The sequence below is a fragment of the Pristis pectinata genome, chromosome 20 (assembly GCF_009764475.1).
Source record: "Pristis pectinata isolate sPriPec2 chromosome 20, sPriPec2.1.pri, whole genome shotgun sequence".
In the NCBI taxonomy this organism is placed as follows: Eukaryota; Metazoa; Chordata; class Chondrichthyes; order Rhinopristiformes; family Pristidae; genus Pristis; species Pristis pectinata.
In genome coordinates, this window is record NC_067424.1 from 8,028,718 (window position 1) to 8,045,086 (window position 16,369).

The 16,369-nt window shown below is 46.0% G+C and overlaps 2 protein-coding genes across 2 annotated transcripts in view; one reads left to right on the top strand and one right to left on the bottom strand.

Moving 5' to 3' along the window:
* Positions 1 to 16,369, bottom strand: part of LOC127581022 (polymeric immunoglobulin receptor-like) — a 271,890-nt gene that overhangs the window by 199,865 nt on the left and 55,656 nt on the right. The window lies entirely within an intron of this gene.
* The window catches only part of LOC127580794 (polymeric immunoglobulin receptor-like), a 28,165-nt gene continuing 13,408 nt past the window's right edge, over positions 1,613 to 16,369 (top strand). The window contains exons 1-3 of the mRNA XM_052034690.1: positions 1,613 to 2,038; positions 2,888 to 3,208; positions 13,767 to 14,087. Of these exons, the coding sequence (XP_051890650.1) occupies positions 1,702 to 2,038; positions 2,888 to 3,208; positions 13,767 to 14,087 (979 nt within the window). The 5' untranslated portion in view covers positions 1,613 to 1,701. The remainder of the gene's footprint in view (positions 2,039 to 2,887; positions 3,209 to 13,766; positions 14,088 to 16,369) is intronic.

Below are 16,369 nucleotides of genomic sequence, written 5' to 3' on the forward strand. Positions count from 1 at the left end.
ACCAGACTGGGTAGAAATGATAGATTTCCTTCAATGATGTGCATTCGTGAAGCAGTTGGGCTCAACAACAATCCAACGATTCCTTGATCACAAATATTGCTGCATCGTCCATAATTCGAGAAACATTTAACAAATTGGATTCAAACTCCCCGTTTATCCAGGCAGGATTTAAAATCATGCCTGGATTTCCAGATAAAAAATGAACAACTGAACCACTGTTGCACCACTCTCTAACTACACATTGAATGATACTTGACAGGCACGAAATATCAACTGAATATGGTGCAGATACTCCAGGGCAACAGAACCAGAGGACACAGGTTCAGACCTCACCAGGCATTATATTCTACAGTCCGAGAATATATTTGTAACCGTGGAAGAAGGCAGGGCATTGGCCTTATTGAGGAAGTTCAAGGAGGGACAGGGTATATCGAGGGAATAAGCAGGAAGAAATGTGTTCCCATAGCTGAGGCGTCAAAGAACGGAGGACACTGAGAGAAATTGGCAGAAGGATTGGAGAGGAGATGGGGAAAAGTTCTTTGACTCAGAGGCTAGGGAGGGGCTGGAGGTCATTGGATGAAGGTGTGGTGCAGGCAGAAACTCTCGCCACATTAAAACAGAGCCTGGAATGTGCACTTGAAGAGCTGTGACCATCAGGGGAACAGACCCAGTACTGGAAGTGGGATCAGATCACGCAGCAATTCCCCAACCGGACGCCCCCTTCCGTGTGGTAATTCTGGGATGCTGTTCGATGAAGACAAAAATCAAACTGTATATGTGTTTTTTGCAAACTGCAACTTTGTCCAGAATGGTTCGCAGGGGATCCCCGCAGACAATGATCAATTGTGTCCGGTTTCGCCAAGGAGGAAAACAAGGCAGTGTGGAGGAAGCCTGGACCCTGACCTTATTCAAGGGGTTCAACGTGTTCTGCATGCATGGAACTTCCCCTCACCCCCCTGACAAACACCCTCCCGCGTCCCAGACTGAGTCATGGACACCCCTGCCACTCCTTACCGCGGTCCCCCTCAGCCCGCGGCCTCTCGCCATCCTGGGGTCCCGTTGCATTGAATGTACTTCGGGGAGCCGGAATCCCGGGGAAAGGAGGCTGCCCCGCCTTTCCGAAAGCCGGGAGATTCAACTCCCAGAAAGGCGGTGAGGGACCGAGGAGGAAACAGTTACCCCGCTGAGGGAACAGGGCAATAGTTGGCTGGTTCGATAACGGCAATGGGAATCTGCCGACTCTCCCAACATCCAACCGAGAACGAAGGAAAGTACAGGCAGCGACACAGTGAATCGGACCAGCGGCCAAGCGTTGGTTGAGGATGAGCGTCGGCCAGCACGCCCGGGAGCACCCCGAAGGAAGGAGCACCGTGGGATCTTTGTGTGCACCTGAGAGGCTGGACGGGGACTGGGGTTATTGAAAGGCAGTGCCTCCAACACTGCTGCACTCCCTCAGTCCTGCGCTGGGAGCCCAGGGTCACTACTCAGGTCTCTGGAGGGGGAAGTGACCCCACAATGTACTGACACCGGGAGAGAGCACTGACACACCTGGCACAGTAACCGCACTGACTGCACTTCCGACCGAGGTCATTGGCTGTGAAGTGATGGGACACACCCTTGGGACGTGAGCAGGAGCGATATTAATGTTATCTTCAAATTAATCCCATTGTATGAAACAATTTCCTTTCAGCTCAACTCTGAATGATTTCCCCCTCAGTTTCAGGTGCGTTGTGGGCAGAGAAATATGTGAGAGGAGTTGTGGGAAGAGCGATCACAATCGATTGTCACTATGCAGATTGGTACCGCTCACACACAAAGTATTGGTGCCGTGGGTGGGATCGCCAGTGTTCAGTTATCGTGGAAACTAACGGGCAACACGGACGGAGGGGAAGAGAGTCAATCACAGATAACCCGGCACGGGGAATATTTACTGTTACTGTGGAGGATCTTCACTCTGGAGATACAGGATGGTACACCTGTGGGATTACAACACCTGGCCTGGATCCAATGTTTCCCGTACATCTAGTGGTATCTGACGGTACGTTTCTCAGCGATTGACTTCATGTCTCCACTGAAATGTCTGATCCATTTTTTCTCTGGGAAGGTTCAGGGTAGCACCGATATCCCGAGGCCCCGCAGCAGTGCAGAGTCCTGCGGGGAGCGGGCAGGGGTCGGGAAACTCCACTCATGTTGCTCTCACCCAGTACGGGGTCTGTCCCACTGACTGGCCACTGATTTCAAGTGGGATGATCAGCACATTTTCCTGCCTCTGGACTATAGGAAATGTCACCCTGTCAGAGGTTTACATTCAGACTAAAACTAATAATCCGTCAGTAACAGATCAGTGAGAAACAAGTGTTGCTCATGGTCTAAATACCTCGGAAATAATCAAAGGGGAATCAATCCCCAGAGCTCAACAGACTGCGTTCAGTCCTCCCGGAACAGGCCAGTCCGCTCCCCGCCCCCACCTCAGAGATCAGTCACAATCCCCCACCCCGTGGTCTCTCTCCCCTCTGTCCCCGTAAATGAGCTCCGAGCCCCCAACCCCAGCACCCACTGACCATCCACCGCCCGGCAGCCAGCCGCTCCAGCCGGCACATTCCCGGTGGGAAGCAGAGTAAATGAATTCTGATGAGTTCCCACCATTAAATTCCGGGCGACCTCCACTTTACCGGGGATTCTCGGCTTCCCAGGCTCAGACTCACCATCGCTTCCTCCGTGTAAGTATCAGGGCCAAAGGGTTCCCTTCCTGCTGCAGGTCACTGAAACCAATCACAGTTACACTCTCTCCCTGAACCCACCCAACCTGTGACAGATAGCCGACCATTTTCTGCGTTTTTTTTTCAGATGTTCACTCAGTGTCTGAATATTTGATCCTTTCCCACAGAAGCCGTGTCTGTTCCTGTGCTTGGATTTCTGTCACCAGCAAATGCCTCACGTCTCGGGGGCTCAGTGTCAGTGTCCTGTGAGTCTGTCCAAGGATCCCTTCCTATTCAGTACACCTGGTATGAAAAGACCCCGCCTGTGGATTCAAAGGTCTCGAACACCAGTGAACTGGATCTACATTGTCAAACCTTCAAACACCGACACCATCAATATTACTGCACAGCCTCAAATAATCGTGGAGCAAATTCCAGTGAAATGGTCAACGTGACGGTCTTCAAGACAACAGCGAACTGCAGTTATGGGATAGAAATCAATGGCACCCGTAAGTGTTCTTTTCAAGACGGATTGCAGTAGAATAATTCCGCGTGTTCCCTTCAGTTGATGCGTGTGGTGATACTGATAGGTTTTGCTGCATTTGCGGACGGCACACATTGCAGTCACCGTCTGCCGCTCCTGCAGAATATCAGTGCGTCTGGTGAATAGAGTAACAATCAAATCGGTAAATTAATAAATTGGTTTATTCTTGCCACATGTAGCGAGGTACAGTGAAAAATTTGTTTTGTATGCCATCCATACAGATCATTTCATCACATCAGTACATCGAGGGAGTACACGAGAAAAGCAATAAAAATGCAGAATAAACCGTTGCAGCTGCAGAGAACGTGCAGTGCAGGCAGGCAATAAGTTGCAAGGCCATAACGAGGAAGTCCGTCAGGTCAAGAATAAATTCTTCTTGTGCCCGGGGATCATTTAATAGCTGAGGGAAGCAGGTTAGAAGCTGTCCTTGAGCCTGATGGTATGTGCTTACAGGCTTTTGTATCTTTTGCCCAATGGGAGAGTGGTGAAGGGCGAATGTCTGGGGTGGGTGGGGTCTTTGATTATGTTGGCTGCTTTATACCGAGGCAGTGAGAAGTGTAGACAGAGGCAATGGAGGGGCTGGTGCTTTTCACGATGATCTGAGCTGTGTCCACAACTCCCTGCAGTTTCTTTCAGTCTCAGGCAGAGCAGTTGCTGTACCAAGCCAACATGCATCTGGATAGGATGCTTTCTATTGAGCATTAATAAAAATTGGCGAGAGTCGATGGGGACATGCTGAATATCCTGAGCCTGTGGAGGAAGTAGAGGCGCTGTTGTGCTTTCTTGGCCATGGCATCTCTGTGGTTAGATCAGGACAGGCTGATTGTGATGGTCACTCCAATGAACTTGAAACTCTTAACCATCTTAACCTCAGCACCATTGATGGAAACAAGAGCATGTGCATTGCCCGCTTCCTGAAGTTGATGACCAGCTTGTTTGCTTTGCTGACATTGAGGGACAGGTTGTTGTGAAGACACCATGCCACGAGGTTCTCTATCTCCTTCTTGTATTGCAATTAGTTGTTTTTTTGAGATTCAGTCCACGATGGTGGTATCATCTGCAAGCTTGTAGATGGAGTTAGAGCAGAATCTGATTATGCAGTAGTAAAGTAAGGGGCTGAGGAAGCAGCCTTGTGGGACACCAGTGTTGAGGAAAATTGTGGTAGAGGTGTTGCTGCCTGTCCTTGCTCATTGTGGTCTGTTGTTCGGGAAGTCAAAGATCTAATTGCAAAGGGAGGTGTTGAGTCCCAAGTCTTGGAATTTGGAGATGAGTTTGCTTGGAATTGTGGTATTGAAGACGGGGCTGCAGGCAATAGATAGTAGTCTGATGTTGGTGGTTTTACTATTCAGATGCTCTGGAGCTGAGCATAGGGTGAGGAGGTCACATCCACTGTAGACTTTTCTCACAGGTCGGCGAATTTCAGTGGGTCAAGTCTGCCTGGGAGGCTGTTGATGTGCACCATGACCAGCTTCTTGAAGAACTTCAGGATGGTGGATGTCAGAGCCACCGGGTGGCTGTCATTGAGGCACGTTACCTTATTTTCCTTTGCTACTGGGATAACAATGGTCTTCTTAAAGCAAGTGGGAATCTCAGACAGAATGAGAGAGAGGATAAAAATGTTTGCAAATACCCCTGTCAGATGATCTGTGCAGGATCAAAAGACTGGCCAGGGACTCCATCCAGGCCAGCTGCTTTCCATGCTTCAGACTCTGGAAGACTGATCTGATGTCTGCAATGGTGACTGTGGGTACAGGAGAGAGACGAAAGCGGTTGAGTTTAACTAGCATCGGGGATGAGCAGTTTTAATTTTGAGGAGAGAGAGAGACAACAGAACAGAGGGGAGGTCTTCTCTTGGACATCCTCAAAATTATGTGTTTGGAAGAACTGAGATGGATCTAAATATTTCTAGCAGTCGATGAGCCAACAATAGGAGGGCTTAACTCACAGATTGTTGGCAAGATGACAGAGGTAAGGAGCGATTTATTGATGCATAAGTCATGAGAACATGGATGTTGCTATGAGTTGCAGAGTTTATAATCATTTCTAAAAGGGAAGTGACAGCTGGTGATTCAGGGGGGCACAGAGAATGGGCAAAGGACCGGAATGGAGAGAGGAGACCTTCAGGAGCTCATTGTAAAGAAACATGGTAATATGGCTCTTAGAAACTCATAATGTGAACTGGGAGATTCCCAGCATATTTCAGGTGGAAGGTTGTTAAGAGTGAACCACAGTCACTGGTCTGCTGTCACACACAGGCCAGATCATTTGAGGATGGTGGATTTTTTTGCCTGGATGACTGGAGGAAACTTTGCAGAAACCCAGAAGTGTAATGGCCACCGGAGATAATGCCAGCCTTTTTTCCAATTGTATTTAAGTTTAAACAATGGAAGATAAGAACATAAGAAATAGGAGCAGGAGGAGGCCATCTGGCCCATTGAACTTGTTCCGCTATTCAATAAGATCATGGCTGATCTGGCCGTGGACTCAGCTCCTCTTTCCTGCCTTTTTCCCATAACCCCTAATTCCCTACTATGCAAAAATCTACCAAACTGTATCTTAAAGATATTTGTTGAAGTATCTTCCACTGCTTCCCTGGGTGGAGAATTCCACAGATTCACTACTCTCTCGCAAAAGCATTTCCTCTTCATCTCCATCATACACCAAGTCCCCTGAATGTTGAGGTTCTGTCCCCTAGTTCCAGTCTCATCCACCAGAGAAAACATCTTCCCTGCCTCCATCTAATCTATCCCTATCATAATTTTATGTGTTTCTATAAGATCCCCTGTCATTCTAATGAACTACAGTGAAAATAGTCCCAGGGTACTCAGTCAATCCTCCTAAGCTAACTCCCTCATGCCCGCAATCAACCTGGTAAACCTGCTCTGCAACGTCTGCAAAGGTAGTAGATCTTTTCTCACATCGGGAGACCAGAACTGCACGTGGTACTCCAGGTGCAGCCTCACCAGTACCCTGTACAGTGGCAGCATAACCTTCTGCTCTTACGTTCAATCCCTCTAGCAATGAAGGCCAACAATCCACTTGCCTTCTTGATAACCTGTTCCACCTGCAAACCAACCTTTTGAGATTCATGCACCAGCACTCCCAAGTACCCTCTGAACAAAAGCATGCCACAATCTTCACCATGCACATAATAAAATGATCTTTTTTCCCTTTCAAAGTGGATGACCTCGCATTTCCCAGCATCGCATTGACGTCACACTCGGTCCCCTCTTCCAAATCATTAACGTATATCGTGAACAGTTGTGGACCCAGCACTGACCCCTGCAGCACTCCTCTCACCAGTGATTGCCAACCAGAGAAAGACCCATTTATCCCAACTCTCTGCCTTCTATTGGTCAACCAGTCCTCTATCCATGTTAATTCCTTACCCCTAACTCCATGCATCCTTATCTGATGGATAATTCTTTTATGTGGCACCTTATTGAATGCCTTCCAGAAATCCAATTAGACAACATCCACCTGTTTCTCTCTTTCCACTGTGCTCGTTATATCCTCAAAGAAGAGTAATTTTGTCAAACAGGACTTGCCCTTCCTGAATCCATGCTGAGTCTGCCTCATGTAACCATTTCTATCCAGATGTCCTGCTATTTCTTCCTTAATGATAGCTTCAAGCATTTTCTCAACTAAAGACCTAAATCTAACCATCCTACAGTTACCTGCCTTCTGCCTCTATCGTTTTTTAAACAGTGGTATGACATTCACTTCCCTCCAATCTGCCGGGACCTGACTAATGTCCAGAGAATTTTGGCAAATTATCACCAGTGCTTCTACTATAGCTTCCACCATTTCTTTCAGTACCCTGGAATACATTCCATGAGGACCAGGGGACCTATCTACCTTTCGGCTCACAATTTTGCTCAACGCTACCTCTTTAGTGTTAGCAATTGTGTCAAGTTCCTCACGTCCCATCGCATCCATTACATCTCTCTTTGGCATGTTAGACATATCCTCTACTGTTAAGACTGACACAGAATAGTCATTCAAACCCTCAGCTACTTCCCCATTACTCTATATTAATTTCCCCTTCTCAGCTTCCAAGGAGCCTTCAGTCACATTGACCACCATTTGAAACTTTATATAATAATAAAAATTTTACGATTTTGTTTCCCTGCTTATTTACTTCCATAATCTGTCTTCCCTTTCCTCATTGCTCACTTAGTGGTTGTTTGTTGCTCTCCCCGAACATACACCACATTCAGTGGATCATCCTTCACCATTCCCACCAGCAAAATTCCTTACCCCTCCCCTCCACTCTCAGTAATTAAAGGGACTGTTTCCTTCATAACTCCCTGGTCGATCCCTATCAACTTCCACACATCTGCTGACACTTTTGTTTTCAACAGCAGCCGATGTCCTTTCACTTCTTCCCTTCCACCACCCAGGGACACAAACTGTGGTTCCAGGTGAAGCAGCGATTTATTTGCATTTCTTCCAATCTGGGGCACTGCATTTACTGTTCACAATGTGCTCTCCTGTACAATGGAAAACAAAACAAAGGTTCAGTGACTGCTTTGCAGAACGTCTGCATTCAGTCTGCTGGGTGACCCTGTTCTTCCTGTCGCCTGCACTTTCGTTCTCCATCTCATTCAAACTCTGACCCATCTGCATTGTTGTAATGAGGGTGAACGGATGCCTTAGGAATGGAGCCGTATCTTCCATCTGGGCTCGCTGTAGCCTTCTGGATTTATTCTGGTGTTTTCCAATTTCTGATAACTCAGATTCTTTGTCCATATCAGAAGTGGTCGGCTTTGCTGTAAGTCATCCAACTGTGACATTGGCCCAGGTTGTTTTCCTCTCAACCTGCCATTTGGAATTGATCACAGTTCTCTATCACCCTCCAACAACACATCCCCACAGGCTCTCTCATCCCAATCGATCACAGAGATTCCTTTTGTCACATCTATCCCTGCCTTACATTCCCTTCAATTTAAAACTTATTTTCTCTTTTCTAGTTAGTTAGACAGACAGACAGACAGACAGAACAGTACAGCAGAGGAACAGGCCCTTTGGTCAACAATATTCTGCCATGTAACCGAGTAATCAAATGTCCAACTAAACTAACTCATCCTGCCTGTACAATGTTCATATCCCTCCATTCTTTGCACATTCATGTGCCTATCTAAGACAGTCTGAAACACCGCAGTCGTACTTACCTCCAATACCACACCTGGCAGCACATTCCATGCACCCACCACTCACTGTCAAAAAACTGACCTGCACATCTCCTTTGAACTTACCCCCACTCACATTAAATTTATGCGCTCTGGGATTAGACATTTTGACCCTGGGAAAAAGATACCAGCTATTTGCTCTATCTCTAGCTCTCATAATCTTACAAACTTCCATCAGGTCTTCACTCAGCCTCTGCTGCCCCAGAGAAAACAACCCAAGTTTGTCTAACCAAAAACAGGAATAGGTTTCAAAGGAACCACAAGGGGACTTTGATTCGGTTTACCTACCATCTCATCACTTGAGAGTGCACTTTCTCTCAATTCAGTAAGCTCAGGGTCTTTAGTCTGCTCCACTATAAATTCTTTCCTGGACAGAGACAAATCTTTATATTCAGACACAACACAAGGATTTTGATCCTCCAGTGAAGTCAGAAAAGTCTTGGACAAGTTATCATAACTTGCATCCTGTTTAGGGCTGTCACAGGGAACAACATCAGGCTGCACAGGTCTATCAGCCTTGGTTAAATCTTTATCCCTAGCTCTAACAAAACTCCTTCGCTTCATTGCTAACTCATGCTGTCACTGTTTATCCCTTTCCTGAAACTCAATCTTCTTCATTTCTAACTCTAATTTTTTTTGTTCTGCCTCAGCCTTTAACTTCAGCTGAGTTTGTTCCCGTTCAGCCTCTAACTTCGGCCGAGTTTGCTCCAACTCCAATTTCCTTTGTTCTGCCTCAGTGTCTTTCTTTGCCAGCTGCACCTGGGCCTCAGAAATCACTGGTTCATTCCCCGGTAAACTGTTTTAACACCTCCTCCTCAAACACCTTCTCCTCCACATAATGGCCAGCTGTCAGTCTCTGAATATCTGCCTTTCTCATAAATCGTGTTACTGCCTCAAGAAGTAGCTCTGCAGCAATTTTCACCAAATCAGGCTTCCTCATCCCCTGCAATAGTCCACAGGTTGGCTTTTTCAAAAATGCCTCCTTTATTGCTGGTTTCCACACGCACAAACCATTTAAAAGAATTTTATCCGACCGACCACAATCAGTCATCCAATAAGACCTCAATTTGCTCAAACCCAGACCACTCATACCAGTCTTGAGTTTGATTTCCGAACACCCTTGTCAACCTTGGGATTGATCCCGGATGACTCTCGCGCCCCATCAAATCCCGGACGATCCCCCAATTTTGTTATATACCAGCAACAAAAGAAACACACAAAAGAATTCCCAAACTCCAAGTCCAAGAATAGTTCTCAAAGTTCAGTTCAGCAAACCATAAGGTAAAACCTGAGCAAAGGCTTCTGCAAAACCACCGTTGGCTGAAGAGAAAATGTACAGAGAGAAACTAGAGAGATTACGAAATACAAATGTTCCACGATGGAACCCATATGACACCTCAGTCACTGATGATCTTCACTGCTTTGTTCCAGAGTATCTGCCACCGTGAAAGGCATTCGAGACGTGACCATCCACACAAATACTTGTTTCCCTCTACAGGTTAACGACAAAGAGGACTCCACCCGATTATTCCAAAAATTCATACGTGAATTGTAGTGACAGACACAGTTATTGTTTTTCATCCATCGATACAGAGATTAGCAGGCAGGATGTCCCTCTTCCTTCTCTTACCTTCTGACTGTCTGATCCAAAATGTCAGCACGTCCTTTTACTGCTGTTTTTGTCATAATCACGCCACACACACACACACACACACACACACACACACACACACACACACACACACACACACACACACACACACACACACACACACACACACACTCTACTGTGCTAGTCCTTATAGGGACATTCACCAAATAGTAACCTAATCCGTAACACTATTCTTCATAGACATGCCCTCTAATTCAGGCAGCATCCAGGCAAACCTCTTCTGAACCCTCTCTAAACCTTCACGTACTTCCTATTATGGGGTGACCAGAATTTAATGCAATATTCCAGAGGCAGCCTCACTAGAGGTTTATAAAGCTGTGACATAATTTCCCAACTCTTGAACTCCATGCCTCAACTAATAAAGGCAAGTTTACCACCCTATCAACACGTACAGCCACTTTCATGCAGCTATGGACTTGGATCCCAAGATCCCTCTGCACATCAAAACTGTCAAGGTTCTGGCCATTTAAAGTGTACTGTCTTTTCACATTTGATCTCCCAAATGCAACAGCACACATTTGGCTGGATTAAAATCCATCTGACACTTTTCTGCCCATATCTGCTAGTGACCTATATCCTGTCGCATCCTTTGGCAATCTTCTACACTATCCACACCACCACCAATCTTTGCATCATCTGTGAACTTAGTCACACACCCATCTACATTTTCTCCCAGGTCATTTATATAGATCACAAACAGCAGATGTCCCAGTACCCATGCCTGTGGAGCATCACGATTCACAGACCTCCAGCCAGAATAACTCCCATCGACCACTACCCTCTGTCTTCTAGTGGCAAGTGAATTCTCTGTTGAAAGAGCCAAATCACCATGTATCCCATGCATATTAATCTACTGGATAAGCCTACCATGAGGGACGTTGTGAAATGCCTTCTTAAAATCCATGTAGACAACATCCACAGCCCTACCTTCTTCAATTACTTTCGCCACCTCCTCGTATATTTCAATCAAGTTAGTAAGACATGTCCTGCCCTGCACAAAGCCATGCTGACCGTCCCTAACTAGACCATGGTTTTCCAAATACTCAGAAATCCTATGCCTACAAATCCTTTCCAATAGCTTCTCTACCACTGAGGTGACACTCACTGAGCAAGAGTTTCCAGGATTACCCCTATCTCATTTCTTAAATAATAAAACATTAGCTGGACGCCAGTTCTCTGAGACCTCACCTGTGGCTAGAGAGGACAAAAAGGACTTGGTTAAGGCCCAAGCAATCATATCTCTTGCCTCTCTCAATAACCTGGGGTATATCCCATCAAGTCCTAGGGACTTATCCACTGCAATGTTCTTCAAGAGATCCAACACTACCTCTTTCTCATTATGTTATAACTCTACAAAACACTAGTTAAGCAGCATTTGGAGAATTATGTGCAGTTCTGGTCACCACACAATAGAGAGGGTGTGATTACACTGGAGATGGTGCATTGGAAGACTTCTGTTATGGTAAAGATTGGATAGGCTGGGCTTCTTTTCCCTGAGGCAAAGGAGATTGAAGGATGACCTGATGGAAATTCAGAAGATAAAGAGAGGCATAGATAGGTAAGAAAGTCAAAATTATTTGCTTTCAATGTTTAGAGTATCAATAATAAGACAGCATGGTGTTTAGGGTGAAATGGAGGCGATTTAAAGGGGAATCATGGGTAAATTTTTCAGAAAGACAGTGGTTGATATCTGGGATGCACTGCCAGAGGTGGTACTGGAATCAGACACAATTATTATGTTTAAAAGGTATTTAGACAGGCACATAAACATGTAAGTCATCGTACGGTGTAGTAATAATATGGGTAAAGCACATGGGTGAAAAGGTCAGCAAGGATGCAGTGGGCCGAAGAGCCTGTTTCTCTGCAGTACATCTCTGTGACTCCATGAAACATTCACTCTGTGTTTTCCCTTCTAACAGGCTGCCTGTTGTGCTGAACATTTATTGGTTTTTCAGTTTTGTTTGAGGTTTTCTGCATCTGCAGTTTTGTTGATTATCAGTGTCAATCTCCCAGTTTTTCTCTGCATGAAGACATGCCTCTCACCTTCCATTGTATCAACCAACTGCTTTTCAACTTGTGTTTCCAGCTTATCATTTGATGCTGAATATTTAGTCTGTTGTGTATGTTCACACAGTTCCTAGTTCTGTTTCACTGGCAATCTACACCCCGTCCTCTCTCCATCTGATCCCTCTCACCTCTCCAGTTCCCTGTTTAAAATTCCTTTATCCTTTCCCTTTCTGCTCTCTTCTCTGTTTTCATCTTCTCTTTAATGCAGTTTATGTATTTATGTCCATTCACATGAAGCTGACCGTGGTCTTTCTGACAATTTTCCACTTGTTTCTCCTTCACTCCTTCCTCACTGTGAGCGGATCTCTTCTCACTCCCAACGTCCCTCTTTGTACTGCCTCCACACTTTCTCCTTTCTGCTCTTCAGACTGTTTTCACCTTCAATTCATCCTGCCATTTTAGGGTAAACCCTTTCATTCCAGAGCATCCTGTCCCAACAAGCCCACTGATCCAATAACCTTTCCAGTTCTGACATTCCCCACTCTACAAGCTGCTTTTCTTCCAGCACAGCCCCACTGTGGCTGTAATTTAATCCCTTTCCTTCTGACCCATCCCGCAGTAAATGAAGTGCCTAACATGCTTCACTTTTCTTGAACTGATCAACACCTGGACTTGGCAGTAACACTCCCCTGAGCTCCTGTTCATTTATCCATCTCCAACTTATTAATCCACCTCTGCTGCTCCTCAGGTCTCCTCCTCACCTTGTCCTTGGATGCATGGACCATGTCCACCTTCGCTCTGCATATCATGCTGCAGGAATGGTTGCAGTGAACAGAGTTGATGGGATGGACTTCCCTTGGGTGTTCCTTTGAATGTCAAATTGAAGTGGGTATTGGTGTGAAAAATGATGACCTGGATTTTATACGCTGCTTCACCACCTCAGTAATTTATAACCAATAAATGAACTCAAATGTGCAAACCAAATTGAACACAGCAAGGTCACACATAATGGCCACATAATGTATTTTTCTCAGTTGTGATGGAAATTGACAGTCACACTGGACAGATTCCTCATCAGTGGACCAATGAAGGGTCTCGACCCGACACGTTGACTGTTTATTTCTCTCCATGGATGCTGCCCGACCTGCTGGGTTCCTCCAGCACATTTTGTGTGTGTTGGTTTCGACTCCTCATTCTCGTCTTTCAAGTAGCAGCAGGGGAATGTTTCCCTCCTCCTGAGAGTTTGGACAGGTCTCCAGCTCAGCATCTCATTCACAGATGGCAATTCTGACAGTGCAGCACTCTCTCAGCATTGCACTGGAAGGGCAGCTCAGATTTTATGGCCAGGACACAGTAGTGGGACTGGAACCCACAATTGGCTGGTTCAGAAAGGATGAAGCTGACCCTGAGCCACAGTGGGCACTGACAACGGAGACACTGACCCAGCGCAAATCATTGGCTGTGAAGAGCTTTGGGATATCCTGAGCATGCGATGAGCGATTGTATCCTCTTTCATCACAATCCGGGTGCAATTCATTTATATCAATAGATGGAGTGGGAAGATTCCTCTCGACACAGCAACAGCTTCAATTAAAATGTACCTTTTAGTGTTAAGTTGATATTATCTGATTCTCTGAAAGCTTTTCATTCAGTTTCAGGTGGATTGTGGGCAGAGAAATATTTGAGAGGAGTTGTGGGAAGAGCGATCACAATCAATTGTCACTATGCAGCAACGTACCGCTCACACACAAAGTATTGGTGCCGTGTGTGTGGTCAACTGTGTACAGAGTTAGCACAAACAGAGGGGCAAAATGGTCAGTACAGAAGAAAGTCAATCACTGATAACCCGACACGAGGAATATTCACTGTTACAATGGAGAATATTGTTTCTGAAGATACAGGATGGTACAGATGTGGAATTACAACACCCGACAAACACCCAATGTTTGACATACATCTGCAGGTATCTGACGGTACGTTTCTCAGCGATTGACTTCATGTCTCCACTGAAATGTCTGATCCATGTTTTCTCTGGAAAGGGTCAGGGCAGCACCGATATCCCGAGGCCCCGCAGCAGTGCAGAGTCCTGCGGGGAGCGGGCAGGGGTCGGGAAACCCCACTCATGTTGCTCTCACCCAGTGCGGGGTCTGTCCCACTGACTGGCCTCCAATTTCAAGTGGGATGCTCAGCACATTTTCCTGTCTCTGAACTGTAGGAAATGTCACCCTGTCAGAGGTTTGCATTCAGACTAAAACTAATAATCTGACAATAACAGATCAGTGAGAATCAAGTGTTGCTCATGGTCTAAATACCTCCAAAATTATAAAAAAGGAATCAGTCCCCACCACTCAACAGACTGCGTTCAGTCCTCCCGTATCAGGCCAGCCCGCTCCCCGCCCCCACCTCAGGGATCAGTCACTCCATCCCCCACCCCAGGGTCTCTCTCTCTCCCTCTGTCCCCGTCAAGCAGCTGTGCGTCCCCACCCACTTCACCCACTGACCAGCATCCCTGCCTTCCTGCCTTGCATTATCGCCTTCGCTCCCAGATTCCAGCAACACAGCCTTTAGTTGTTTCCACATCACCTCCCAGCCTCTGTCTCTACCTTCCCCCTCCCATCCCTCCACCAGGCTTCACCTCTCCCTCCTCTCCCTCCTCAGCTGGTTCCACCTATCTTCTGCCAGCTCCTGCTTCACCCCTTCCCTCTTTGTACTGGTTCCTCCTCTCCACACTATCAATCCTGATGCAAGGTCTCGACCTAAAACTGAGGGAGTGACTGATCCCTAAGGTGACAATTCCTTTGCCTCCACAGATGCTGTGACCCACTGAGGTCTTCCAGCAATCTGTTTTTTCTCGGCTTTCAAGCATATGCAGTCTCCTGTGTCTCCCTCTTCTCCCTGCTTGTTGATGTCTCAATCTAAATGTCTTTAAAATGTTTTAAATCTCCTTTAATCCTTCCCTTCTCCCTTATCCTCTGCCCTCCAGTGTTTCTTCCAGTACTGATGTTTGTGTCTGGAGAAATAACTCTATCTACCCTATCTCTACCATTCATAAATTTATTTACATCTATCAGGTTGCCTCTCAGTGTCCAAACCTCCAGAGAACAAAGTCCAAGTTTGTCCAATCTCTCCTCACAGCCAAAACACTCCAATCCAGACAATGTCCCAGTGAACATTTTCTGCACCTTCTCCAAGCCTCCACTTCTTTTCTCCTGTTGCCAATTATATACAACACCTGGTAATGCAATCCTGTCAGTGACTTTGCCTTATCACGATTCTTGTTTATTGATCGCAATTACTTCAAACCACTCAAAGGCACACTGTGTAGTTTTCAACAAGACTCATTAAATCTAGTTACACAACAACTGAGTAAATTTGCACAACCATCAAAACCCACCACCTGTATTTAGACAGTACTAGCCGGGGTTTGATGTTTCTCCAGGTTCCTGACTCAGGGTCGGTTTCTTCAGTGTTGGTCTCTGGAGTTATGGCAGCTGTTGGTTATCTTGTAATGCAACTTGTAACCCATTCCTTGCATAACTATTCATTATTGCATTGGTTTTGTGGCCAATTGTATGTGTATGTTCATTCTGTCTTTATACGCACTTGTTTCTTTATTTCTTTAAATCTCTGTTGACTCCAGTCCTGACTCCTAACCACCTGACCCTCAATGACCAAAGCGTCTGATTATGCTCAAGCTGTCTCAGCTCTGCGTCCATGCTTTTATATTCAGTGTGCCAAATTTGTTTACCTCCATATCTAGTTGTGTGGCCACGTTTAGGGTACTATGGATTTGTACATCAACATCCTTCTGTATATCAATTCTAAACAACCCCCCTATTAAATTCCAGGTGACATCGAAGTTCCCTAGGTTTCTGGGTTCTCCAATCTGACACAATCCCTTGCTGGCTTCATACAGTTAACAAGACCAAAGGGTTCCCTTCCTGCTGCAGGTCATTGAAACCAATCACAATTATACTCTCTCTGTAAAGTTACCATTCACTTGGCAGGTATCTGACAATTTCCTGCTCTCATATTATGGTGAGGTTTTCCAAGACTCCCTTTAACCTGTTGCCATTCCAGAGTCAAACTACTGAGTGCCACTGGAGACTGGCTCTCTGCTGCAGACAGAAGTTGTAGCCTTGATTTTCACATTGATACATCCTCAATGTCATCACTGCTGTCCTGATCTGGGGTCCTGCTGTCTTCTGGGATAATGGCAGACATGGGATGCAGACAGAGGTAGATGAGCCGGTGA